This window comes from Podarcis melisellensis (assembly GCF_964234715.1).
Source record: "Podarcis melisellensis genome assembly, chromosome: 10".
NCBI classification, from domain to species: Eukaryota; Metazoa; Chordata; class Lepidosauria; order Squamata; family Lacertidae; genus Podarcis; species Podarcis melisellensis.
The window spans coordinates 60,746,255-60,771,984 of NC_138542.1; the positions used below are offsets into that span (position 1 = coordinate 60,746,255).

At 44.9% G+C, this 25,730-nt stretch overlaps 1 protein-coding gene and 1 long non-coding RNA gene across 3 annotated transcripts in view; one reads left to right on the forward strand and one right to left on the reverse strand.

Annotated features, from left to right (window-relative positions):
• The window catches only part of LOC309378927, a 169,842-nt gene extending 162,698 nt beyond the window's left edge, over positions 1–7,144 (reverse strand). Inside the window, exon 1 of the long non-coding RNA XR_014172299.1 lies at positions 7,045–7,144. This is a non-coding gene — a long non-coding RNA (uncharacterized lncRNA). The remainder of the gene's footprint in view (positions 1–7,044) is intronic.
• A 5,553-nt stretch (positions 7,145–12,697) lies between these two features.
• MGST1 (microsomal glutathione S-transferase 1) lies at positions 12,698–24,202 on the forward strand. 2 transcript variants are annotated; one of them, XR_014172164.1, is made up of 5 exons: positions 12,698–12,888; positions 19,537–19,685; positions 20,453–20,547; positions 21,098–22,509; positions 22,586–24,202. XR_014172164.1 is itself a non-coding variant. In XM_081927519.1 (4 exons), exons 2-4 carry the CDS (start codon positions 19,560–19,562, stop codon positions 21,345–21,347), a joined length of 471 nt encoding a protein of 156 aa, XP_081783645.1. In that variant the 5' UTR covers positions 12,698–12,888; positions 19,537–19,559; the 3' UTR covers positions 21,348–24,202. The 2 variants fall into 2 exon arrangements, 1 of the variants encoding a protein (XP_081783645.1); XM_081927519.1 differs by having other exon boundaries at positions 21,098–24,202.
• Positions 24,203–25,730: the final 1,528 nt, after the last annotated feature.

The following is a 25,730-nucleotide window of genomic DNA, read 5'->3' on the forward strand; positions in this document are numbered from 1 at the left end:
GCTGCTTGCAGACCTGGAGGGGAAAACAGAGCTGTGCATAGCATTGAAACCTTGATTCCGAGATGGCTTGTCTGATTTCATTCCTCAGAGGTTTTCAAGTCAGTCCTTGTAGGTCTATAGCAGGCATAGGCAAACTCGGCCCTCCATATGGAACTACAACTCCCATGATCCCTAGCTAACAGGACCAGTGGTCAGGGATGATGGGAACTGTAGTTCCAAAACATCTGGAGGGCCGAGTTTGCCTATGCCTGATCTATAGAAATATATTTCCCCCTTTTCTTTTTAAAATGTGCCAAAGAGACCGTGCTTGTGGAAAGCCAATGTTTCAGAGGGAAGGCCTTTGAGCAGCCTTTCTTCATGGCAGGGTAGTTTTCTTTGTGCAATAATCTTTATAAGTTTTTTAAAAAAAAAATGTGGGAAATTCAAACATGGAAAAGGGCCACCTGTATTGCGAGTGGTACATTCCTAGAGGACAGAAGCACATTGCTTGCTGCAGATTTGCTCTTGGTCCTTGATATGAGAGTTGTTGTTTATGATTCTGTGCTCCCATATGTAAAAACAAATAAAACCCAACAGCCCACTCTGCACATAGAAATCTAGCATCTATTATCATACACGCAGAGACACACTAATACTAGTTATTAAATATGAAAGATAACCAGAGCAAACCAAGGAACACATGATGATTAAATGGGTTCAATACAGAAATAATATCCCATTCCGTGCCTGGGAAAACCTTTAGAACAGAGAACATAAATTTTCATTAAATGTAGCAATTAGAGGGAAATGTCATAAGATCATGGCAGGGGGCTATACTCCTGTGGTTGTAATAAATAAAATACATACAAATTATTCAAAGCTTTGTTGGAAATGCAAAAGGGCAAGTAGGTGATTTTATATATATATATGTATCAAAAGGCAAAGGCCAAACGGGGAGAAATTATTGGGAAATGATTAGTAAGATGATAGAGAGGATAATGGGGTAAACTTTATTCCTTTCAACCCTCTTATTTAATAAGTTATGTAGATTGGTTTGTTAGATGCAAACTTAAGTGCACATGTTACCTTCAACAGAGGTACAATCTGTGCTCCTGTGTGCACAAATAGTTGAGCTGCACAATCGTAAAGTTATTCACATGCTATGTTCAACATGTGTAGAGCCTGTGTACATGTGTACAAAACAATGTGTGCAGCCTTGCACACAGATAGCTGTGCATGTACAGAGAGTGTTCAGAGTAGCAAGGCAACAGAGAGTAATGCTACTAGTATGATCTATTTGTGTAAAAAACTGAAGGTCAAATATGCTGCCTTTGATAAAGGACTGGTTTGACAAATTATAAAATTATGCTTTGATGGCAAAATTAACATATTAAAGGAAGGCAGAGTCAGAACAGATCATTGGGAATGTTTTACTGAGCGCTACTGATGTACATCAGTGCATCTAAATATACATTTTGTTTCTCTTTAATTTAGATGGGTTATTAATAGATTGCATGGCGGCAAAGCAATGCGTTCCTCTGATCCGAAGAGCCGATATGCTTTTGTGTATGAAAAATAAAGAAAATATTTGCGCTTTTAAAAAAAGAAACATAGCCTGCCAGGTTAAGCCACTGAAGTGGGGGCAGGGTCAACTCTTGAGTAAGCACGTCCGTAATGGAACTGCACAAGCCAAATTCAGAGGGGAAATTTGCACTAAAATAATGGTAGATTTTCATGGGGACTTTGAAAAAAAAAGGGTTATGGGGGAGAAGTGAAAAAGTGGAGATTGTGAGGGGATTGGCAGAGGGAAGAACATTTAAGACATTATAGGTATGAAAATCTCTGTGTGTGTTTTTTGTCACTTTGAACATTCATCTTCAGGATGAATTCTGTGCAACTTGCAACCTGCACCATCAGCACTGAATGGGTCCTAATAAGGCTTTTACATTCCTGACCATGTAATTTTTTTTCTAAGGAACAGACACAGCTGCCTGATTTTCATAAACTTATTGCACACTGTTATCGTAGCATACATGAAGAACTTTGCAGCCATTCAACCTGCTGTTACAATCAACCAGCCTCAAGACCATACCTTACAGCATGGAAGTATTGGTTGTTGTCAGGGAACTGCCATCGGAGCTAGAGGCGGAGGGAAGGCTCCAGAGGGATGCCGGAGAGGGTCTCAGTAGGGAGAGAGGCAGCCCATCTGCTGGGGAAGGAAATCAGCGTAACACCAGTGGAGAAGGGGGGCAGATGGGGGGATCGGAGAGGAGGCTCCACGACTCCGCTGCCCACACCCTCCCTGCGCAGAAGACTTCCGCGTAGGGAAGAGTAGGAAGAGACTTGGCGTCAAAGAACTTCTTTGCTGGAAGAAGTTCAAGAAATGCCCACTGACGGATTCTGCCAGCGACTGAGACAGCCACGAAGTGAAAGGCTGTCCAGACAGAAAGGGTTCAACCAGGTAACCTAGCCAGGAGTGGCAGCAACTTACGCACGAGCAACCCCTAGAACCATTACAGTTGTTGAAGGCCCTCTTCCCTGAAATTTCCCTCTTTAAAATATGGATGGGTCAATCAATCAATCAATCTCAATTTCTCATTTTTCCCATCTTAAATTCAGTTGATGACAGGTATTTTGCGGATCTTTCTTCCATTTGTAAGAACATTTCAATTTCTGCAGAGTTACCATCAACTGAAAGCAGGATTGGGTGAATTTTTGTTTCTCTCCGTTTCTCAGTTTGCCTCATTTCCATATCAGCCTGTGGTTTATTTATTTTTAAAGGCCTCATGGAAATTCATCATAGAATTTATCCTAATATTTGTATGCATTTTGTACTGATATATGTACACATTATCAAGCAATTATCCCTAATACGATGTATTTTTGTATGTTATTTTTACTAATTAAGACATACATTTTAATGCACATGGAACCCTAGTTTATGCATTTGTGCCCACGTGGCTTGTCTGGAGAATTCAGAAAAGTGAGAATTGTTTCGGGAAATATGAATTTGGCAAGTTCACCTTGAAATGCAAACCGAATTGAATTCCTGCCCACCCCAGTTGCAAGACAGCAAGAACTTTCACACCAAGGTCCAGCACCTAAGAATAAACTTCTGCTGAGAAAGCGACTTAGCTCTATTTGCCTATTTGCCTTGTTTGAGTTTCCCAACCAAAAACTTTGACCCCTTGCTATTTATCCTGATAACTCACCTCCGCCCCATATAAGGCAAAGATATCTCCACAGTGAGAATAGAGGGCTTCAGGAATCATTATTATCCTGTAGTTATAACGGAATCCGTTCTGGAAGTCAGTTCAACTTCCAAAACATTCAGAAACAGAAGCGCGTTTTCCTATTGGCTGCAGGAAGCTGCTGCAGCCAATCAGAAGCCCCATCAGATGTTCGGCTTCCAAAAATAGTTCACAAACTGGAACACTCACTTCTGGGTTTGCGGAGTTCAGGAGCCAAAACATTCGAGAACTAAGCTGTTCGAAAACCAAGGTAGGAATGTATTGTTGTTCAAATGTGTTACTTAAAATGTGGAAGAAGAATAATTATTGATAAAATGAGCTGGTGGAGAATTGTGTGTACTGTGGAAGGATATTTTCAGGGGGATAAATAGCTGGCTCATTCCAGTGAACCAGAGCTTTCCACAATGTTCCAAAAATGTTAATAGCTTAGGAATGACCAACTGGTTGGCACCAATGTTCTGCCCTTTTTATGTTGGTAACAGCCTGTGCCAAAAGCTAAACAGATCCATTTATACTTTTTCACAATCTCCCTCTCTCAGTTTCCCTGCCTCCTTGCATCATATAAGGCCTCTCCCCACCCATTCGCAATGATGCACATTTTCCTGCTATACAAATGAGGGAGGGAAGGCGAACTGCTTTCATTCATCTTTCCTCAGCTTGCGTCATGTAGCCTGGGGCCTCTCTGCCAAGGATTCTTGTTATCACTCAGCCAAAAGTTTGCTATAGAGAGTTTTCTGTCCCAGATTTGGAGACAGGAGCAAACCAGTGTCCGGGGCTGAAGATTCGTCATCACCACTTGTCCTGTGGCATCGGCTCTCCTCTTGGTGACTACTGACCACTCAGAACAACCCAATGAAGTTTTGCACGGTGGCATAAGCAAAAATAAAAGGTCCCTGATCTCAAGAGGTCCTGTACGGTATTTGAACCCACAACCTATAGATGCATTTTTTTAAGGAAAGTGCTCTGACGATGTCTGCTAAGCCACCCTGGGTTTGATTGATGAAGGATGGAATACAGGTGTACATAAGTCCTACCACTGTTGTACGTTGTACATGGTGTGTGTGTGTGTGTGTGTGTGTGAGAGAGAGAGAGAGAGAGAGAGAGAGAGAGAGAGATTCTTGCTCAGCATTCATGCAGTTCTTCAGAATACAGCCTCTCCCTACACAATGCTTCTTTTGAAATAATTGTCCCAGGCGGCTATTAATGTCTAGCAGAGTCCCGTAAAATCATTAGGAACAATCGTGCACCGCAGCAGAAAATCCTTGCCTAAAGAGTCGACCCTGTAGAACGTTATTGCCTTCGGTAGAGGACGGCTGCTCCTGCAAGCCAGCAGAAAAGTTCAGGGTGACAAGGAACTTGCCGCAAGAAGGGGGGGGGACACAGGGGGGAGTAGAGGAGGTAGGATCTCTCACTTTTTAAGCTGCCTCTGCCTTTGCTGGCTAAGCAGATTCTGATTATTATGACAACTTTAAATTGGTTAAGCAGATCCCTAGCCCTTTGAGGAGGAGGAGGATAAAGCTCCACAAGGGATGAATGAATTCCGCGTTAATAGCTGTCTGGGATAAATCTTCCGCCTTTTCTTCCTATTCAGTTTCTCCTGCTCTTTAAAGCGACATCCGCACATTTTGTAGAGGAGCCATTTTAATGCACTTGAAAGAAATGCAACCAGGATGTGAGGAATAGTTCCTAATTTTCCTATGGCTTTATATATGATTGCACCATCGTGGAGCCCAACGGGGAGAGCCAGTGTGGGGCGATGGCCAGAATACTGGGCTTGCATGTGGGAGACTCAGGCTCAAGTCTCTCATCCATGTGTCTGTGTCACTTTGGACAAGTCAACCTGCCCTATCGAACAAAGTTGTTTTGAGGCCACTATGGTGCTTTGGCGCCACTGGAGGAAACATTTCTTCCAGCAAAACTTTCAGGAGAAGGTACACTAAGTTACCACCTATGGCTTAGGGAACTGCAGGACATGGACTGACTTAGGAAGAACCCTAGCTTTTAATGATGATGATGATAATTTATTTATACCCTACCCATCTGGTCTGGCCTCCCCAGCAACTCTGGGCAGCTCCCAAAAGAATATTAAAAACCCGATAAAACATCAAACAATTTGATGAAACAAGTCTGAAGATGGTAAAAAAATATGTTAGGATTTTGAGGGTTTCTGATGGGATTGATAGAGTTGAGCACTTATATGCTGCTTTCCTGCCTTGCCAATGCTCCTCATATAACAGTTTTAGAACCACTAAACTATTGTTGTTGTTGTTGTTGTTTAGTTGTTTAGTCGTGTCCAACTCTTCGTGACCCCATGGACCAGAGCACGCCAGGCACTCCTGTCTTCCACTGTCTTCCGCAGCTTGGTCAGACTCATGTTAGTAGCTTCAAGAACACTGTCCAACCATCTCGTCCTCTGTCGTCCCCTTCTCCTTGTGCCCTCCATCTTTCCCAACATCAGGGTCTTTTCCAGGGAGTCTTCTCTTCTCATGAGGTGGCCAAAGTATTGGAGCCTCAGCTTCACGATCTGTCCTTCCAGTGAGCACTCAGGGCTGATTTCCTTAAGAATGGATAGATCTTCTTGCAGTTCCATAGGACTCTCAAGAGTCTCCTCCAGCACCATAATTCAAAAACTATACAATCCAACATCCAGTTAAGAAAGAAAGGAGGAAACGCTGACTACTCATCGAAAAAGTTGAGAGAAAGAACTCATGGCTTGGGGAGGGGAGGAAGTGGAGCTGCACAGCAGGTGCACCACCACTAACAAGGCCCTGTCCGGCATACCGACCAATTTAGGCTCAGACAGAGGCGAGACCAGGCTCAGATTAGTGAAGCCTCTCCTTTTATTAAAACTCAACTACATTAGTATCACTATTCTTGCGAGTGGAATTCGTTTTAAACTGTTTTTAATATTGCATTTTTAAATTGTTATAACCTTGCAGTGAAGGATGGGTGCAAAATAACAGCAGCAGTAATGTTGGTAAGTTCAAGGGAGTTTTTAAAGAGTTTGTTTCTTTGAAGAACAGTACATTGGCGACTTTTGCAGTATGTGTAATAATGTATTCCTTCACAGGTGTACAAGTTTAGCAGGTGCAACAACAGGCACACAGGACATGGTAGCAATGGTAGGATCTATTTCTCCTTGCCTGGTGCAATTAGAGGAGGGGAAAATATTTTCGGAACACATTTATTACAGGTGCATTTCAGGTGCAGATCCCAGATCATCTGGAGGGGGGGGGGCAGGGAACGAGACTCTCATTGCTGACATCCATCAGAGGGTGACACCTTAGTTTCATGAAAAAACCCCAGAACAAAGAGCTGGGAGTGTTACAATAGAAGTGACAGTTGGCTTTCTGAGGACTTCTAATTAAGACTGCACTTCTTCATGGCTGCACAGCACAGAAACTAGTTAATCACTGGTACATCACCTCAGACCCGTTGCTACTGTAAGCAGATGTACGCAGATCTCGATAGTGCTATCAGCACCGAACACCCTTTCGTGAGGGACAGTGCCTATTAAAATCCAATTAGAAAGCCCCTGTCATAATCTTTGATAAATGATTTTGATTAGTCATGCTGATTACTTAATTAATGGGCCTAGCAAGGGAGCGGGGAGGGGAGGGATCATTGTGATGGTCGGGGAGAAGAAGACCCCCTCAACCTGGTTATTTTCTCAACTAGACCTGCACTGTGAGACAGGTGGCGGCAGCAGAAATGGGGAGCCTCCAACTTTGGGGAGGCCTGTGAGCACATTTGCAAAGAGGAGAAATTTCTGTGGGAACCACATGCCACTGGGTAGTGACCAGGCATACACTACAGTGTGTATGAGAGCCAGTGTGGTGTAGTGGTTAAGAGCAGTAGTCTCGTAATCTCGGGAACCGGGTTCGCGTCTCCGCTCCTCCACATGCAGCTGCTGGGTGACCTTGAGCTAGTCACAATTCTCTGAAACACTCACCTCACAGAGTGTTTGTTGTGGGGAAGGAAGGGAAAGGAGAATGTTCGCTGCTTTGAGACTCCTTAAAGGGAGTGAAAGGCGGGATATCAAATCCAAACTCTTCTTCTTATTTCTTTTAAGTATTTTTTTATTAAAAGGATTTATACAGCAGAGCTAAAGGCCTGGAAGTTGCAGTGGCCCAGTCCCACCAGTATCCGTTCTGCCCCCTATTCACACATCACTAGCATAACATACTGCTTGATTGTCAAAAAGAAAAGAAAAGAAACCCTCAAAGCAGTTTTTCATGGAGGAAAACATTACCAGTGGCTGCTAGCCATGGTGGTTATGTTCATCCTCCTCTATCAGAGGCATTTATCTCTCTGAATACCAGTTGCTGAAAATCGCAGGCGTCCAAAGTTCCTTTCTCTGCTGTGTGTACTTTGCCTGGACACTCCCTGATATCGATCTTGGTCTGTTGCCTGATTTGATCTCTGGGCTACATTTGGGCCTGAACTGACTATCTGTGCAAGACCTTGTTTTGTTGACTCTGTGCTGCACCTGCAACCCTGCCTTCATTGGCAAGCTCTTTGGTGAAGGCTGAGATCTCCTGTTAACTTGGCCTTTAGCCCTCAAGGACAATGCCTGCAGCATCACTGGGCCTGGTTAATCCATACCTCCTTAGAAATTGGGAATTTGCGGACATACTCTAAGATCACTGTTAGGCCTGAGGCTGCTGCAAATTGCCGCCCCCTTCAGTCCTGTAACTTTTATGCAGTTAGGAGCAAGTACAGTGGTACCTCGGGTTAAGTACCGGTACTTAATTCGTTCCGGAGGTCCGTTCTTACCCTTAACCTGAAGCACCACTTTAGCTAATGGGGCCTCCTGCTGCCGCTGCACTGCCGGAGCACGATTTCTGTTCTCATCCTGAAGCAAAGTTCTTAACCCGAGGTACTATTTCTGGGTTAGTGGAGTCTGTAACCTGAAGCGTATGTAACCTGAAGCTTATGTAACCCAAGGTACCGCAGCTAAAGTGGTGCTTCAGGTTAAGAATAGTTTCAGGTTAAGAACGGACCTCCGGAACGAATTAAGTACTTAACCTGAGGTACCACTGTACACTGGAATCTGGCATAGAGATGCCATCCACCTCAAATGCATACCTTTCAACATTTCTCTAATGAAAGTAGGGATGATGATGATGATGATGATGATGATAATAATAATAATAATAATAATAATAATAATAATAATAATAATACCCCACCCATCTAACTGGAATGCCAACTGACTGGTTTCCGACATTTATAAAAACATAATAAATCATTAAAGAATTTACCTCTACAGGACTGCCTTCAGATGTCTTCTAAAGGTTGTATAGTTATGTATCTCCTTGACTTGGGGGTCGCACAACCCCATGCCCTCCAACATTTCTCCGATGAAAATAGGGACATCCTAAGGAAAAATGGGGCATTCTGGGAATAATAATAATAATAATAATAATAATAATAATAATAATAATAATAATTTATTACTTATACCCTGCCCATCTGGCTGGGTTTCCCCAGCCACTCTGGGGGGCTCCCAACAGAATATTAAAAACACCATGAAACATCAAACATTAAAAAGCTTCCCTAAACCAAAAACAAAACAAGCAAACAAACATCCCTAAACAGGGCTGCTTTCAGATGTCTTCTAAAAGTCAGATAGTTGTTTATTTCCTTGACATCTGATGGGAGGGCATTCCACAGGGCGGGAGCTACTACCGAGAAGGCCCTCTGCCTGGTTCCCTGTAACCTCACTTCTTGCAGGGAGGGAACCGCCAGAAGGCCCTCGGAGCTGGACCTCAGTGTCCAGGCTGAACAATGGGGGTGGAACTTCTGTAAACCCAGGACTGTCCCTCGAAAATAGGGAGATTTGAGGAGTCTGCAAATGCCATACTGATCTGAGCATTGCTGCCTCTAACTGATCTCCACAGATGAGGCAGCAATTCTTCTGAATGTCAGTTGCTGGAAACCACAAGAGGGGAGAGGGCTCTTGTGCTAGAGATGGATTTAGGGGAGTGCAACCACAGGGGGTGCTGCAACTATGATGTAGAATAGAAGGTCAGAGGGGGTGGGTGGGTGAGTGGCGCCAAATGTTGGCATCGCCAGGGTGCCCCTGAAATTTGAGACCCCAAGGTCCACCAGTGCTTGTACTCTAATCCTGCTTGTGATTTCTGGCTGGCCACTGTGAGAACAGCAAGCTGCCCTAGATCCACCAGGCTCTTATGCTATCAAGAAAGCCATGTTCTGCATTCCAGAAGCTCTATTATTCCCGTTTTAGAACACAGATGGAGAACTTGTGCAGCCTGCATCCAAAATTAGCAGGGCTAATGAATCATCAGAATGCACTGCACTTTCCTGGAATCCATGCTGACTCATAAATGGATGGATGTTACGGCTGAGAGGGCAGTCTGTAGCTTTAGAGTGCCTGTTGTGGCTGAAAAATATGCATATATAGCACTCTGAAGCCAGATAAGTACTATTATTATTTGGTGTAGTTGCTTTATTCTCTCTCTTTGTGTGTGTCTCTCTTTCTCTCTCTCTCTCTCACACACACACAGTTTTAAATTGTAGGTTGTACTGTGAATCCATATTTTATATTTGTGTCAAAATCTCTCTCTCTCTTTCTCTCTTTCTCTCTCTCTCTCTGTGTGTGTGTGTGAAAAACAAACCACTGAAGAAAGCTTGAGGGTCAAAACATGTTTCCAGAGCTGGTCCAAGACATTTTGGCACCTGTTTATATTGGTTACATAAAATTCTTTCATAATATTATACTACCACTACTAATATCCCAGTTTGTTCACATACATCGCTAAACAGTCGTTTGAAAAGCACAGACCTAACTTTACGTGTTTGTTCGTAGTCCTACCTAAGGACCATGGAGAATCTCCATGCGTAGCGCTTGGGGTCTGTAATCCTTGGAGATCTCCTTCACTTAACTGGATGGTGCTGGGTGGTGCTGAGGCTGCGTTCTGGACTTCCCATTAAAGCCAGGAGGCATATTCACTGCAGTCGAGGCTTCAAGAACGAGCCCCTTGAGAGCAACTATCGTCCCCCAATTGCTTGTCTTAATTTTCATTTATGCCAGAAGAGTTTCTAACCACTGGCTAAGCAGCGTGCGTCGCTGCTTAACTTCTAAAAGGAAGCGTAAGGTGGAAATTCTTCAACCATCATTTGGAAAAGTCTGGGCATTTGAATGTAAATTTCATGTATGAGCTCAGAAAGTACAGAATCTGCCATTTGATGCAGAAACAGGCATCGTGAGAACCTTTTTTTGTGTCACATTTGTGTGACACGCTGCCAGCGTGGTGTGGCGGTTAGAGTGTCAGATGTGGGAGAGCAGGGTTCAAATCCTCACTTGGCCTTGAAGCTCACTGGGTCTGTCAGTGCCTCTCAGCCGAATGAACCTCAAAGGGTCGTTGTGGGAATTAAATGAGCAGGGGGAGAACTATGTAGAGCACTTTGAGCTTGTTGGAAGAAAAGGCGGGGTATAAATGCAAAAAATAAATAAACAAAATGTGATATACCATCCTGTTTATTTATATATAAATATTTTTATTAAGCAATTTCAACATAACAAACTATCAAATCATATAATCACATACATTATTTCCCCCCTTTTCCCCACCCCCCTTCCACCCCCACCAGGGACTTCCCATAGCTCCTCTCTCTGATTTCTCTGCACATATTATTCTCTGCATGTTATAAAATTATAGATATCCTTGCGTTGTCTATCTATCATGTTATCAACCAATAAATTTGTGTATGTTTATTCAAAACCTGCCAAGGAGTCCAGTTCATTTTGTTGTCTTTTTAGATAATTTGTAAAAAGTTCCTTAAAGTCACAGTTGTCCTTGACCCGCAGTTTGTATGTCAATTTAGCCAGTTCTCAATAGCTCATCAATTTTTCTTGCCACTGTTCTTTCATTGGGATTTCCTCATTCTTCCATCCTTGTGCTAGCAAGACTCTTGCCATGATATACCATCGTGTTTAACCCACCCTCCTAACTTGCCCACTGTTTTTGTGAGTTAGCCCTGTGTGGGGTTGGCCCCTTTGGCTATACAGGAAATTTGCTAGCCAAACATTCGTCCTCCACTACAAAACAGACAGACAAACCAAATGCCCCCCAAAATACAATGGCTGTTTTTCTTTCCACCCCCCCCTCCCGCCGTATTAAAGCTTTTCTATAATGCAATAAGAAACTAATCTAAATAAAAACAAAAATGGAGAAAGAGTAAAGAAACACAGAGTCCTCTCTCAAAGGTACTTCCTGCGAAGGGGAAGAAATGGAGGCAGTGAGAGATTTTACTTTCTTGGGCTCCATGATCACTGCAGATGGTGACAGCAGTCACGAAATTAAACGACACCTGCTTCTTGGGAGAAAAGCGAAGACAAACCTAGACAGCATCTTAAAAAGCAGAGACATCACCTTGCCAACAAAGGTCCATATAGTTAAAGCTATGGTTTTCCCAGCAGTGATGTATGGAAGTGAGAGCTGGACCATTAAGAAGGCTGATGGCCGAAGAAATTGATGCTTTTGAATTCTGGTGCTGGAGGAGACTCTTGAGAGTCCCGTGGACTGCAAGAAGATCAAACTTCTCCATTCTGAAGGAAATCAGCCCTGAGTGCTTACTACAAGGACAAATCCTGAAGCCGAAGCTCCAATACTTTGGCCACCTCATTAGAAGAGAAGACACCCTGGAAAAGACCCTGATGTTGGGAAAGATGGAGGGCACAAGGAGAAGGGGGCGACAGAGGATGAGATGGTTGGATAGTGTTCTCGAAGCTACCAGCATGAGTTTGACCAAACTGTGGGAGGCAGTGGAAGACAGGAGTGCCTGGCGTGCTCTGGTCCATGGGGTCATGAAGAGTCGGACACGACTAAACAACTAAACAACAACAACACTTGTCATGCACAGAAAGTGATGGATCCTCTCAGCTCTCACCTGGGAGAGCTTTCCTTTCTTTCCCCAACATCTCACCTGGGAGATCTTCATTTCCCTGCCTAGAAGACAAGAAACCTCAAATTTTCTGCCCATCAATTGCATGTGCCTAAAAATGATTGCTGCCTGTGTTATTTTCCTCTAAGATGCCCTGTTTAAGCAGGAAAGTGGCGCACAAAGCACATGGCTTCTCCGAAAGAATCCTGGGACCTGTAGTTTACCCTTTGCGGAGGTGCTCTTCCAGGACCCTTGACAAACTCCACATCCTAGGATTCTTCACCATGTGCTTTAAATGTATGGTGTGTACGCAGGTCCTCTGCACACATTCAAAAGCACCTGACGACCATTTCTGCATTCTGGTTAGTTTCACCACATTTTGGTTCAAGGATTGCGGCGGTGGGGGGAGTGCAATCGAAGCACGAGGCCTTGGGCAGTAGGGAGGCAGAGAAAAGCAGAGCAAAGGCTAATGAGCACATTGCAAGGGACTGTGCGTGTGAGTTAGAAAAAGCTGTACAACAGCCAAGTGGGAGGGCCAGGGAAGGAGCTCGTTGGGGCTGGAGGGTGTGTGAGGCAATCTGCAGAGCAGAAGAAGCTGGGTGACTCCATTAGGGGAGGGTTGAGGGAGGAGAGTGAAGTGGGCAGAAAACGCAGGGAGCTGTGTCTGTTGGAGAGAGATTAAAACAGCAGCAGGAGAATCTTGCTTCCCCAAAACGGTGGTGTTGTGTGGATCCGGAAAAAGACAAAGGTGCGTTGGCTTTAACGCTTTGCAGAGCGTTTTCCCTTGCAGTAAAAGCTTTTTGCAGGAACAACAACAACAAAAGAGCACAGTGTGCGTGGCTGGGCTTTCGCTTTCTGTGTTTTGCTTGTGCAACTTCTGACAAAGGCTTTCTGGTTCACAGACCAGTGTGGGAAGTTGGAGGTGGGGAGACTGAAGTTGTAACCGGATAAATAGACGGGTAGAGAGACAGACAAATGCTTGCCTGGGAGTAAGTCCCACAGAACTCACTGTGGCCTTCTCCTGAGCTGATGTCTGTAGCATTTCACAGGGCAGGTGCAATACATACTGGAAATGTTCAGGCCCTTTTGGGATCTTGGAATGAAATCTAAAATCATCTCATTGGCCTCACCTCCTACATTTTCTACATTGCCAAACTTAGCATGCTCACTCTCTCGAGGAAAATATCACCTTATGGTTTGCTAGACCAAGAAGTAGGGGAGAGGTTGGTGAGCTAGAGAGCATGTGAATAGGTGCTAGTGGAGCCACTAAAGCATTTCTAGGTCTCCAGTTGCACAATTTATTTCTGGGCTTTCCTAATTTATTTAGTTAATGCAGTTGCCCATCTTAACTTCCCAGTTTTTGAAGAGTGATATTATAGATTTATTATTTTAAGTATAGGATTTACCTGAAGCCAGAGGAACACAGGCCCTGGTTTTACTGAGAAGGCAAACCACTATGTGAGAGGGAAAATGCCAGACTGCAAGTCACATGACTGAATGCTCTGTGATACAGATATATACAGTGGCGTAGCGTGGGATGTCAGCACCCGGGGCAAGGCAAGTAATTTGCGCCCCCTAACCCGTGGATTTGTGCCCCCTAACCCGTGGATTTGTGCACCCTAACCCTAACCCCCAGATGTTGCGCCTGGTGCGGCCGCCCCCCCTGATATATATATATATATATATATATGCTTTCGTAGATTTTCACGGGTACAGGAATGCAGGTTTTGGTGTCCTCGGGTGTCTTCCCGTGTAAAAGTTGGGGTGTCTAGGCGACGTTTCGACGAGGTCTCACTCGTCATCTTCAGGCTGGTGCTTTCGGCTTCTTGTTACTGGAACAGAGCAGGATCTCAGTGTTTGAGTTCCTATAAATACTGTTGAGGGGGTGTGGTGTATAGCCTCCAATGTTCTGGGCAGAGAGGAAGTTCCCAGGCTAGTGTGCCTTTTCTTCTTTTGTTCCTTAATTACTTGAGGGATATCTTGAGTGATTTCTTGAGTGATATCCTGAGTACCACTTAGGTGGGTCATTAGGTGTGGATTAGTTGCTAAAGTCTTTGTGTCTTGACCTCTTGAACTTTGTGAAGGGTTTTTCTGAGAAGATGGCTGTACTGCACTTAGTTGTGCTCTGGCTTGGCTTCGTGTATAGGGGCGAGCTGTGGTTTTGTGGCCTGTGTCAGCCAGATCTGTGTAGGGATTGCAGGGGGGTGCAGCATCCGGAGGTGCCACCATGGTTTGGCTACTGGATGGTGTCTGTAATTTATCTGTGGAGAGGGTCTGGGTTTGGGTCTGGTGCGGTTGATTGGTGATAGCGTTCTGTGTGCCTCTGGATCTGGTGCATATATATATATATATATATATATATGCTTTCGTAGATTTTATATATATATATATATATATGCTTTCGTAGATTTTCACGGGTACAGGAATGCAGGTTTTGGTGTCCTCGGGTGTCTTCCCGTGTAAAAGTTGGGGTGTCTAGGCGACGTTTCGACGAGGTCTCACTCGTCATCTTCAGGCTGGTGCTGGAAGGACATGAAATTAATTTTGCAGATTCCAAATTGCTCTTTAACATGGAACATCACCACAAGAGAATAATCATGGAAGCCATCGAGATAGAGAAACACCCTCACAACATGAACAAGCGTGACGACACATCCCGCTTGCCAGACATCTGGAAATTAGCCCTCCCCACAAAAACTGACACCAGATCCAGAGGCACACAGAACGCCATCACCAATCAACCACACCAGACCCAAACCCAGACCCTCTCCACAGATAAATTACAGACACCATCCAGTAGCCAAACCATGGTGGCACCTCCGGATGCTGCACCCCCCTGCAATCCCTACACAGATCTGGCTGACACAGGCCACAAAACCACAGCTCGCCCCTATACACGAAGCCAAGCCAGAGCACAACTAAGTGCAGTACAGCCATCTTCTCAGAAAAACTCTTCACAAAGTTCAAGAGGTCAAGACACAAAGACTTTAGCAACTAATCCACACCTAATGACCCACCTAAGTAGTACTCAGGATATCACTCAAGAAATCACTCAAGATATCCCTCAAGTAATTAAGGAACAAAAGAAGAAAAGGCACACTAGCCTGGGAACTTCCTCTCTGCCCAGAACATTGGAGGCTATACACCACACCCCCTCAACAGTATTTATAGGAACTCAAACACTGAGATCCTGCTCTGTTCCAGTAACAAGAAGCCGAAAGCACCAGCCTGAAGATGACGAGTGAGACCTCGTCGAAACGTCGCCTAGACACCCCAACTTTTACACGGGAAGACACCCGAGGACACCAAAACCTGCATATATATATATATATATATATATATATAATCCCTGCACATAGAAAAATCAGCAGGGAAAATGTGGCTTGCTAGTGCAGGCGAGTTTTTAATTCTGGGAGGAGGAGCCTTTAGTCATGTGAACTTCCCCTTGCCTCACTGACACAGGTTTTCCACCAATGAAAATTAGCCTTCTTGAACAAGAGGAGCCGCTGCTCCTCTGTGTTTCCCTGTGGGGTTCTAGAAAGCAAAGATTCAAGCAGGTAATTTCTTCAGCATCTGCAGGCATTTATTTATTTTCTGCTCTGATTTTCTATCTGCAAGGGGGAACTGCAACATAATGTTGCAGCGTGGTGTACACCTCCTCAATGTTCCAGCAAGATGGACATGCACTCCTCCAGGATATTGTACCCTGCTCTCGCCCTGCTTTTCATCCTCCCTCACCCCTACCAAAAATCTCAGAATCCTGTAGTCACTGTGCATATTCTTTCCTGGGGCTGTTTTTACCTTCCATTCCATGTTAGGGTTGCCTCCTTCCATCACATGTTTTGTAAACCTTGGTTTTCCCCAAGGCTGCGGACATGTCCCTAGTCTGCCTGCCTGGTGCCATGTTGGCTACAAAGAGTAGAAGCTGATCTATCAGGGCAAGTGGACCACAGCCTCTCCTGCTCCTACCTGCCTGCCTTCTTACTTACAGCCAGCCCAGGGGCTGTTGGATTCCTGATCCTTAATGCCTGTAGAACTTGGCATAGAGTTCTAGAATCAGTTGGCTCTGCCTGTCGGTGGCTCTGGCTCCCCCTACTGTCAGCCTCCCTGCCTTTCACCCTACCAGCCTCTATGGGCCCCAGCCATCCCTAGCTACCTAAGTGATGACACTCACATATGTACATTGGAAACAGAGGGGCTAATTTTATCAACTGCCAAATGTTTCTGGTTCTTCAAGTTCCTTTACTAAACTTTCCCTCTTGGCACTGATAAGATAAGACAGGTTCTCCCGCTTGAAATGTCTGTAGACCAGGTAGTGGGTGTTGTTGTTTTTTATTTAAAAAATGTGGATATATTCAAGATGCCTGCCATTGGTTATTAAAATATAATAATCCACATCTCTGCATAGTAGCAAATGATTGACTTATGAAGTGCTTAAGGACTCATTACTTTCTTTCAAAACGAATTGCTTTGAACAGCAAATGCAGTTAATCTTTTTTGTGTCTATTTCAGATATATTTGCAGGAGGGGGGAGGGGGGAGAAGGAGAAATCTCTCCACTTTTCGATGCGAGTAGGATTGAGTGAATTGCACTTATTTTTATAAGCACACTTCAATCAAGCCCAACTAAATGCAAATTATTTGGCCTATCCTCCCCCGTGCCTCACTCCTTCTGGAACTGCTGCCAGTGCAACTCCCCTGCAGTTGCTTGGAGAAACTGGCAGATTAAAAAAGTTTTTTTGCTAGTCTGAAAGGCTGCCTCGGCCACTGTGGCCATTAGTGAATGAACAGGTGCATTTGCAAGGATGTGCTATGCAAGTAACTGCACAGAAGCACATTCCTATGTGGTCAAATACAGCATGGGGAAATGCAGTGGGAAACTGCCCTGGTTTCTCACTGGTTTGCAATGCACACTAGCATATAGCATAGTCATTGCAGTCTTGGGCACAGACTTTGATCTTTCACCTTGTTTCTGGTGCAACATTATCCCAGGAGGTGTGATCTCTCCAAAGCATTCATGCCAAAAACCTGAAACACAAAGGTTACTCCCCACGCCCACGCCAGTGGCTCAGTTGTTCACCTCAAAGTTCATTCTTCTTCTGCTTTGCCATTGCAATGTGGTAAAACCTGTTGTTTTAAGTTCTCTCTCAAGGATCAATCTAAGCTGGGTTTTGATTACCAGAGCTCCAGGCAGTTTATTCCTGCCTGCACACTTTCCTCCCTTCCAAGCATCCATTTCCCACCTTACAGAAAGGGGAGAAGAGGAGGGGCAGGGAACTCTAAACCTGAGAGTATATTGTGTATTGGAATGTTTATTTCAAGGATGGGAAACATCAGACCCAGCCAGGGACTGAGCAAAGTCCTTCAAGCAGTAGTGCAGTGGCAAATCCAGAAATGCAGGGTCCCTTTATGAGAGTCACTGCTGCGCTGCTTTTAAGGTAAAGGTAAAGGACCCCTGACAGTTAAGTCCAGTCGCAAACGACTCTGGGGTTGCGGTGCTCATCTCGCTTTACAGATCAAGGGAGCTGGCGTTTGTCCGCAGACAGTTTTTCTGGGTCATGTGGGCAGCATGACTAAGCTGCTTCTGGTGCAATGGAACACTGAAACCAGAGCAGCGCATGGAAAGGCTGTTTACCTTCCTGCTGGAGCGGTACCTATTTATCCCAAAGGCTTTTGCAACCATTCTGCGAGTATTGCCACTGTTAGCAATGAGTTGGATGCAATAGACACAGCTTTAGGCAGTAGTCATTGGCACATCGTCTGGCAATCCACCGGGCATCACTCTTCACCTTTCTCAGTGTAGCAAGTATCTTTTCGCTCACAAGAGCCTTACGCTATGTGACAATAGCAGGCTCTGTGTCCTTTATGCTGGCCTCAAACCAGTCATGGATTTGCTGCTAAAGGAGGACATAGCTGTTGGAAACACGCCCGGGAAGGCTGCCAACTTCCCAGGTATTTGGGGTGTCTCTCCGGTGGTCCTCTCTGGCCATAAATCTCCCTCAGTCCAGGGAGACCAGTAATAAGCAACCCCTTTCTCCTGAGAAGAGCACGCTAGTCTTCTGGCTTATCATAGCAGAAGAAAGACTCAATCAGTAGTTCTAAACTACTTTATTTGTTGTTGTTGTTTAGTCGTTTAGTCGTGTCCGACTCTTTGTGTCCCCATGGACCAGAGCACGCCAGGCTCCCTTTGGTCAAACTCATGCTGGTAGCTTCAAGAACACTATCCAACCATCTTGTCCTCTGTCGTCCCCTTCTCCTGGTGCCCTCCATCTTTCCCAACATCAGGGTCTTTTCCAGGGAGTCTTCTCTTCTCATGAGGTGACTCATGAAGTATTGGAGCCTCAGTTTCAGGATCTGTCCTTCCAGTGAGCACTCAGGGCTGATTTCCTTCAGAATGGATAGGTTTGATCTTCTTGCAGTCCATGGGACTCTCAAGAGTTTCCTCCAGCACCATAATTCAAAAGCATCAATTCTTCGGCAATCAGCCTTCTTTATGGTTCAGCTCTCGCTTCCATACATCACAACTGGGAAAACCATAGCTTTTACTATATAGACCTTTGTTGGCAAGGTGATGTCTCTACTTTTTAAGATGCTGTCTAGGTTTGTCATTGCTTTTCTCCCAAGAAGCAGGTGTCTTTTAATAAATAAACTACTTTATTTACAGTCTTATAATACAGAGACTCCATCAGTACGTCTGTGCTCTTTTAACACCAGTACAGAACTGCGTCACATACAGCAGTGAAACTAACTTCCAAACGTACTCATACTTCCTGTCTCACATTCTCTCAAGAGTTCCATCACAGAAGGAGAAAGGAAAAAGGAAAGAGGGGGAGGGGATCAAGTTGATTCCAAGCCAAAGGCCAGGCGGAACAACTCTGTCTTACAGGCCCTGTGGAAAGAAATCAGATCCTGCAGGGCCCTGGTCTTAAGAGACAGAGCATTCAGTGCCGATTTCCTGATAAATTGTGGTATATAAATTATTTTAACAAGATAAAATGACTTCACTTACTGCAAACTGCAGTCCTGCTTAGTTTGGATATGCTCCTTATTCCGTAAAAGTAGAAGGGCTGTAGTTCAGCGGTAGAGCATCTCCTCTGCATGTAGAATGTCCCACGTACCATCTGTCTCTAGGTAGGGCTAGAAAAGGACTCCTGCCTGACGCCCTGGAGATTTGCTGCCAGTGTGGAGAGTATTGAGCTAGCTGGACCAATGATTCAATGGCTTCCCACTTGTTCCTATTCTGCTGAGTGAGGCCCTAGATTTTGCCTGCAAGCCCTACCCTGCTGACACCCACCCCATACTTGTACCCTTGCGCTTCGTTCCACATGTCGGGAATGCTGATGTCACATCATGAATGTAATGTTAAATAACATTCTCGCTCTCAATTTCCACCCCAGGTTTCGAGAGGATACGGGCCAAAATGACTAAACTTAATGAAATAGTAGACATGGACGTGCTGAGGGCCTACACTTTTCATGCGGTCATTGTCATCATAAAAATGATGGTGTTGAGCCCTCTAACAGGATACTTGAGAATGAAGAAGCAGGTGAGAAAATATATGTGTTTGGAAATGGAAAGCCCAATGGTGTTTTTCAAAAGGCGGAAACCCACTAATGTGATCGGAGAGGAAGATGGTCTGTTGCTCTCTGCAGAGGCACAGGATCCAGAACTGTTTCTTGGAAACCGGCTGATATTCTGCACACAGAGCTCTCAAAATCTTTATTTATGGTTCATTCACACCCAGTGGCGTAGTGTGGGTTGTCAGCACCCGGGGCAAGGCAAGTAATTTGCGCCCCCTAACTGAGAGAGAGTGAGTGAGCCAGGTAGGGGCAGAGAGCTGCGGGTGCAAGCGCGCCCCCTCAGATGTTGCGCCCGGTGCGGCCGGCACCCCCTGCACCCCCCACGCTACGCCACTGTTCACACCATACATTTAAAGCAGTGGTTTTTCAACCCTGGGGTGCCATGAATGATGGTCAGGGGGGCTGCGGGCAAAACTGACCTCTGTCCCTTTTTCCTTCCTTCCCTCTTATGATGCCCTCTTGCATCTCTGCCTCCCAAAGGCTTGCACAGCTATTTGTTGCAGCAGCCCTGGGTACAAGCCCTGGGTACAAGCCCTGGGTACAAGCCCTGGGTACAAGCTCCTCAGGCAAATGGTGCCTTTGGGGCTGGCCAGGGGGTGCTTCTCAGACCCCTCTTTTTGGAGCAGGGGGGCGCAGCTCAAAGATCACCCTATTTTTGTGGTTGTAAGTTGTTCTAAATGTTGCGGGACCTAACAACAACAATAATGCATTTATTCCTCATGTCCTCGAACAGGCATTCGCCAACCCTGAAGATGTGGCTGCATTGGGTAAAGGAGAGGCTGGGAAAAAGGCTCTCAGGACTGATCCATATGTGGAGCGCGTGCGAAGGTAGCTGAGGGGACTTTTACGAAAACAAGATTATTTTATTGGTTTTACTTGAAAGCTTTCTATCCTGCTCTTCAGAAGAAGGGAAAAGTTGCATGAAGTAACAATTTACATACGTTGAAGATGTAGCGTGCATTGTATCTGTTGTGGGTATTCTGTATCCATCAGTGCAGGGATTTACACTTGCTCCACAGAACCTCCCTCTGTGTACCCCTTAAATCTATTCTGGGGCTTTCCCAAAGCAGATTTTGGGAAGATGCAGAAAGGGGAGCGGCAAAGTTCCACTGCAAATCCTTGCACTCAAAAAATGGGTGCATTTGGTGATTGGTTTATGTTGAGGTACCCAACATGCTGCCCTCCAGATGTTGTTGAGCTACAGCTTCCATCAGCTGAAGGCAGCCTGACCAGTGATCAGGGATGATGACTGTTGTGGACCAGAAACATCTGGACGGCGCTATGTTGGCTACACATCATCTACGGAGTTGCTTTGATTGGCAGCAAACAGCCAGAAGAGCTCCTTTGACGCTGACTGATACTTTCCTTCTTTCCCCAGACTCCATCTCAACGACCTTGAGAACATCATTCCATACCTCTTCATTGCATTCTTCTATTCTTTCACGGGCGTTTCTGAAACCACAGCCTTGATTCACTACAGACTATTTACTGCGGCTCGACTCTTCCACACCATTGCCTACCTGGTGCCCCTTCCGCAGCCCTGCAGGGGTCTGGGTTTTGGGGTCGGTTTGTTTGTGACCTTTTCAATGGTATTCCAGCTTCTGTGGAATGGCCTGAATCTGTCATAGAAAAGAAGCCTGCCCTCGTTACCACCATAATAGCCATTCAACGGTAGTTTTCAGATTTTTGCCTTGGGGGCATCCTTTCCACACCTTCTACCTAGGGACAACCTCCCCCGCCCGGCCACTGCAACCTGCCTGCTACAGAACTCCCCAATGCATGACAGAGCATCCCAGGGCATATTCTAGGGCAGGGTTGGGGAACTTGTGATCCACCTGACATTGTTGGACCACAATTCCCATCATCCGTGACCACTGTCCTGTCCTGGAGGGGACTCATGGGAGTTTGAGTCTACTGGAGGACAGGAGGTTATTCCCCACCCCACCCTTGCTCAGTTAATGTGAGAACAAAACCATACACTTTCCTGCAGATGCACATTACAGGGGAAGACTCATAAGTCTTCCAGGGAAATGTGCTTGCTATCCTGGTTTACATGGAGAAGGTCTGATGTTCAACCCCTGGCATATCCAGTACAAAGGATAAAAGCAGAAAACAGTTAATGGGGAAATATCTTTGCCTGAAACCCTACACATTTAAAAGGCTGTAGAATATTAGAGGAACGTTTTTGCCTGGTGCCCATGTAATGAAGACACCAGGCGAGCCTCCCTGGGGAGAGCATTCCACAAATGGGGAGCCACTGCAGAAAAGGCCCTTTCTTGTTTGCCACTCTCTGGGCCTCTTATGGGGGAGGCACACCGAGAAGGGCCAAAGATGATGATCTCAGGGCTTGGGTCAGTTCATATTAGGCGATGTGGTCCCTCATATACATTGTCTAGCAGTGGCTGTCCAAGGTCTTGTGGGAGTCATTTCTAGCTAGTTGGAGACGCCAGGGATTGAACCCAAGACCTTCTGCATGCAGGCAGGTACTCTACCACTGAACCACACCCCCTCTCTAACAAAGTTCAGACCATTGCCTCGTCAGCTGCACGATCATTGCTTTAGTTCACCAATTTTTATGTGTATGGGGTCATAAGGTAGCTGAGCTCACATGTAAATGTAAAAACCTGCATTTACTTTGGAATATCAGAAGCTAGGAACTGAAAGTAAGTATAGCTTGCATTGTTATGTCCCGCTTCTGAAAGTCTAGATGACTTTGGTTGGCCAATATTGGAACAGAAACAGGGGATGGATGGATACTTGGTCTGGTCCGGCAAGGCCATATTTAAGTTTGTTCACACAGTTGAGTTGTCCCAGTCATGGGCATACTTTTGTGGTGGTCTTGTTCCTCCAGCTCCAGATTCCCCAGAAATTAATTCAGGTATGTTTTGAACTACAGCTCCCATCAGCAAGTGTAGCCAATGGTTAAGGGTGATGGGAGCTGTAGCCCAAAGCATTTAGAGGACACCAGGCATGGTGAAGAGGGGAAGATATAGGCACTACCAGGAGCCAACAGCCACAATGTAAGTCCTCCATAAATCATAGGATAGCTCACCATGATAGGATGAAGGCCCTACTCAGGTCTTCTACAAAATAATGGCAGAATATTCACATTTTCCTACTTGCAAATAATTTCATGTTTTCAGTTGTCCACACTTTTGCTTGTCCCATGCTTTCTTGGCATGGTTGCGAGAGGTTTTTTGTTTGCCCTGCTTCTTTCCCCGAGAAAACCCACTGTTTACCACGGCAAACCTATTGATATTTGCTCCGGTTCAGCAGTAAACAGAGAGTTTCTCCTGGGGGAGAAGCAGCAGGTCAAGTGGGACTGTGGATGAGCCTTAAATGCAGTGCCTCTGCCACAAATGTACAAATGTGAAGCATGATATGTAAAATTAGATGTAGCAACAGAAACAATCAGGCACTTGTTACACACAGTAACAGGTCTTGAGATTTGGAAGCAACAATGGATCTGAATACCAGTTGCTTGAAACCACAGGGAGAAGGCTCTTGTGTTCAGCTCCTGCTTGCAGGTTTCCCACAAGCATTTGGTTCTGTGAGAACAGGATGCTGCCCTGAATGGGCCATTGGCCTGATCCAGCAGGTTCTTCTTATGTTCTTTGCTTGCGGATCTTGGTGGGCAAACAGGGTTCCCGATGGATACAACACATGCCCTCCACCCCATGCTCCACATCACTCCTTCGCTACAACCATCTAGCAGAGCTCAAGACCACGTTTGTCGAGCGCATTATGCCCAAGCTGATAGATGCACATCAAACCCATTTTATAAGTTCCGTCTGTGTAGATCTACGCCTTGAGGTCATCACTAAAGGTTGTCCTAGTGGTTATAAATTGGTAAAAAGAATTTGCCCATTCAGCTGCCCATTTGGAGAGGTTTGACTCCAGTCATCATTCCTTGAGCACCAGTCAGCATTCTGGGCAATGCTGTCAACATAATATAAGCTGCAAGGTTGCTGCATTCTATAGAGTGGGTTTTTTTTTATTATTATTACAGTATACGGTAGCTGATTCCGGGTATTGTGAACATCTTTTTCAATGCCCACAGATAATCTTTGTCCTCCTTTCTCTTTCGCACACTGTCTCAACCTCAGAATGATTGGAATGACTTATACAAGCTTTAGGATTTGTTAATGTGTAACAACTCTATTGACGGCATGTACGTATGGTAATTTTCTACAGATGCTATTTTGGGATGTATCTTTTTGAAGCGTAAATAATAAAGACAACAGCAAAAAAAGGGGGGGAAGTCTTTGCATTTGGGGGGCTATTTTCGTTCCCTCGACTTCTCCAACTGCAGTCAGCAAATAGGATGTCACAAAGAATAAGAGATTCAAATCAGGGAGTTCTTTGAAGATTATTTACCTTAATAATAAGATATTGCAAAGCAACGCCAAGCCTTGTTGTAAAGGAGACTTTGATGCAAATAGGTGTTTGTAACCAAGCGCTGAAATAAACACAGGGAGCAGAATTTTCTTAGCCTACCGTATCCCTTAAGAGAAAAGAATGTTTTGAGTGTCTTCTACCAGAGTTTCAACCATAAAGACTGAAGCAATTTCTTTGCCTATAAAAATAGAGCTGGTATTATGAGACCCTTCATTATGCAAATCCGATTGCTGACCAGACTTGATGTGTGTCCAACAGCTATTCCAGACACTATTGCACATAAATGTTACACCGTATTCTTCCAGTTGCACAGGTAGCTGCTCATTGACGAAGCATACAAGGGCAAGCCTACCAAAGCCTTCAGAATTATTATTAATAAATATTGTATTTTACCGTCTATAAGATGCCCCCATGTATAAGACACCCCCTATTTTTCAGGACTCTGATGTAAGAAAATGGGGGAAGATGGCCTCCATGTATAAGATGCCCCCACATTTTTCATGTTATTTTAAAGGAAAAAAACATAGTCATATACACGGTAAATTTATTAACCCACCTTCAGTAGGTCCCAGTGTGGGTTGCAACAATTTAAAATTTGTAATTAAAAATGGTTAAAACAGAGTATAGTCACAGGAATAGGGTGGGCACTGAAAGCACACATCTCAGGCATCGAAGGTCAGGGTGAAGAGGCATGTCTTCAGCATTTGCCCAAAGGTGAGTGGTGAAGAAGCCAGATGTACCTCTGTGGTAGGGAGTTTCACAACTTGGGAGTTGCCACGGAGAATGCCCTCTCATTACCCTGAACTTCTGAGGGAGGTGGTTGACCCTAACGCTTAGGGTGGTCTGTAGGGAAGAAGGGGATCTTTCCAGAACAGGGTCATTTGTTTTCAGACTCTTCTTGGGGCAGGGAGACTAGTCTGCAGATTGCAAGATCAGAGGGGGGAACTTACTTAAGTTACACAACCCTCCCGTGGAATCATCTCAGACCTGGGGAGGCCAAGAAACAGAAACAGCAGGCCACGTATTCCCCTTGGACAGATACAGTTGCAGTGAATGATTCAGTAGGCTTCAACTTTCTTTTTACACCACCTTTCACCTATGCTGCATTGTTTTTAACATTCAATTGGGAGCCGCCCAGAGTGGCTGGGGAAACTCAGCTAGATGGGTGGGGTATAAATAAATTATTATTATTATTATTATTATTATTATTATTATTATTATTATTATTATTATTATTATTATTCCCCCTTATTTTAATTAGTGTTGTGTCAATAATTTCTCGTGCTCCTGCCTGCCTGCCCCCCCCGACTATTTCCCACCAATTAATGAGGGGGGAAAATTCAGTGAAAAGTCTCAAAAGATCTGCACAGTGCAAGGTTTTCATTGCACTATGGAGGGAGCTACTGGCTGCTGCCTGTGCCATCGCCAATACATTGCTGCCTCCAATTTTGTAGCTTTAAAAAAGTGCATAAATGTTTGGTAAGATTGACATGCATAGAAATAAATGTGCAAGTGCTGCATACACACACACACACACACACACACACACACAGTGGTACCTCGCAAGACGAAATTAATTCGTTCTGCGAGTTTTTTCGTCTTGCGAATTTTTC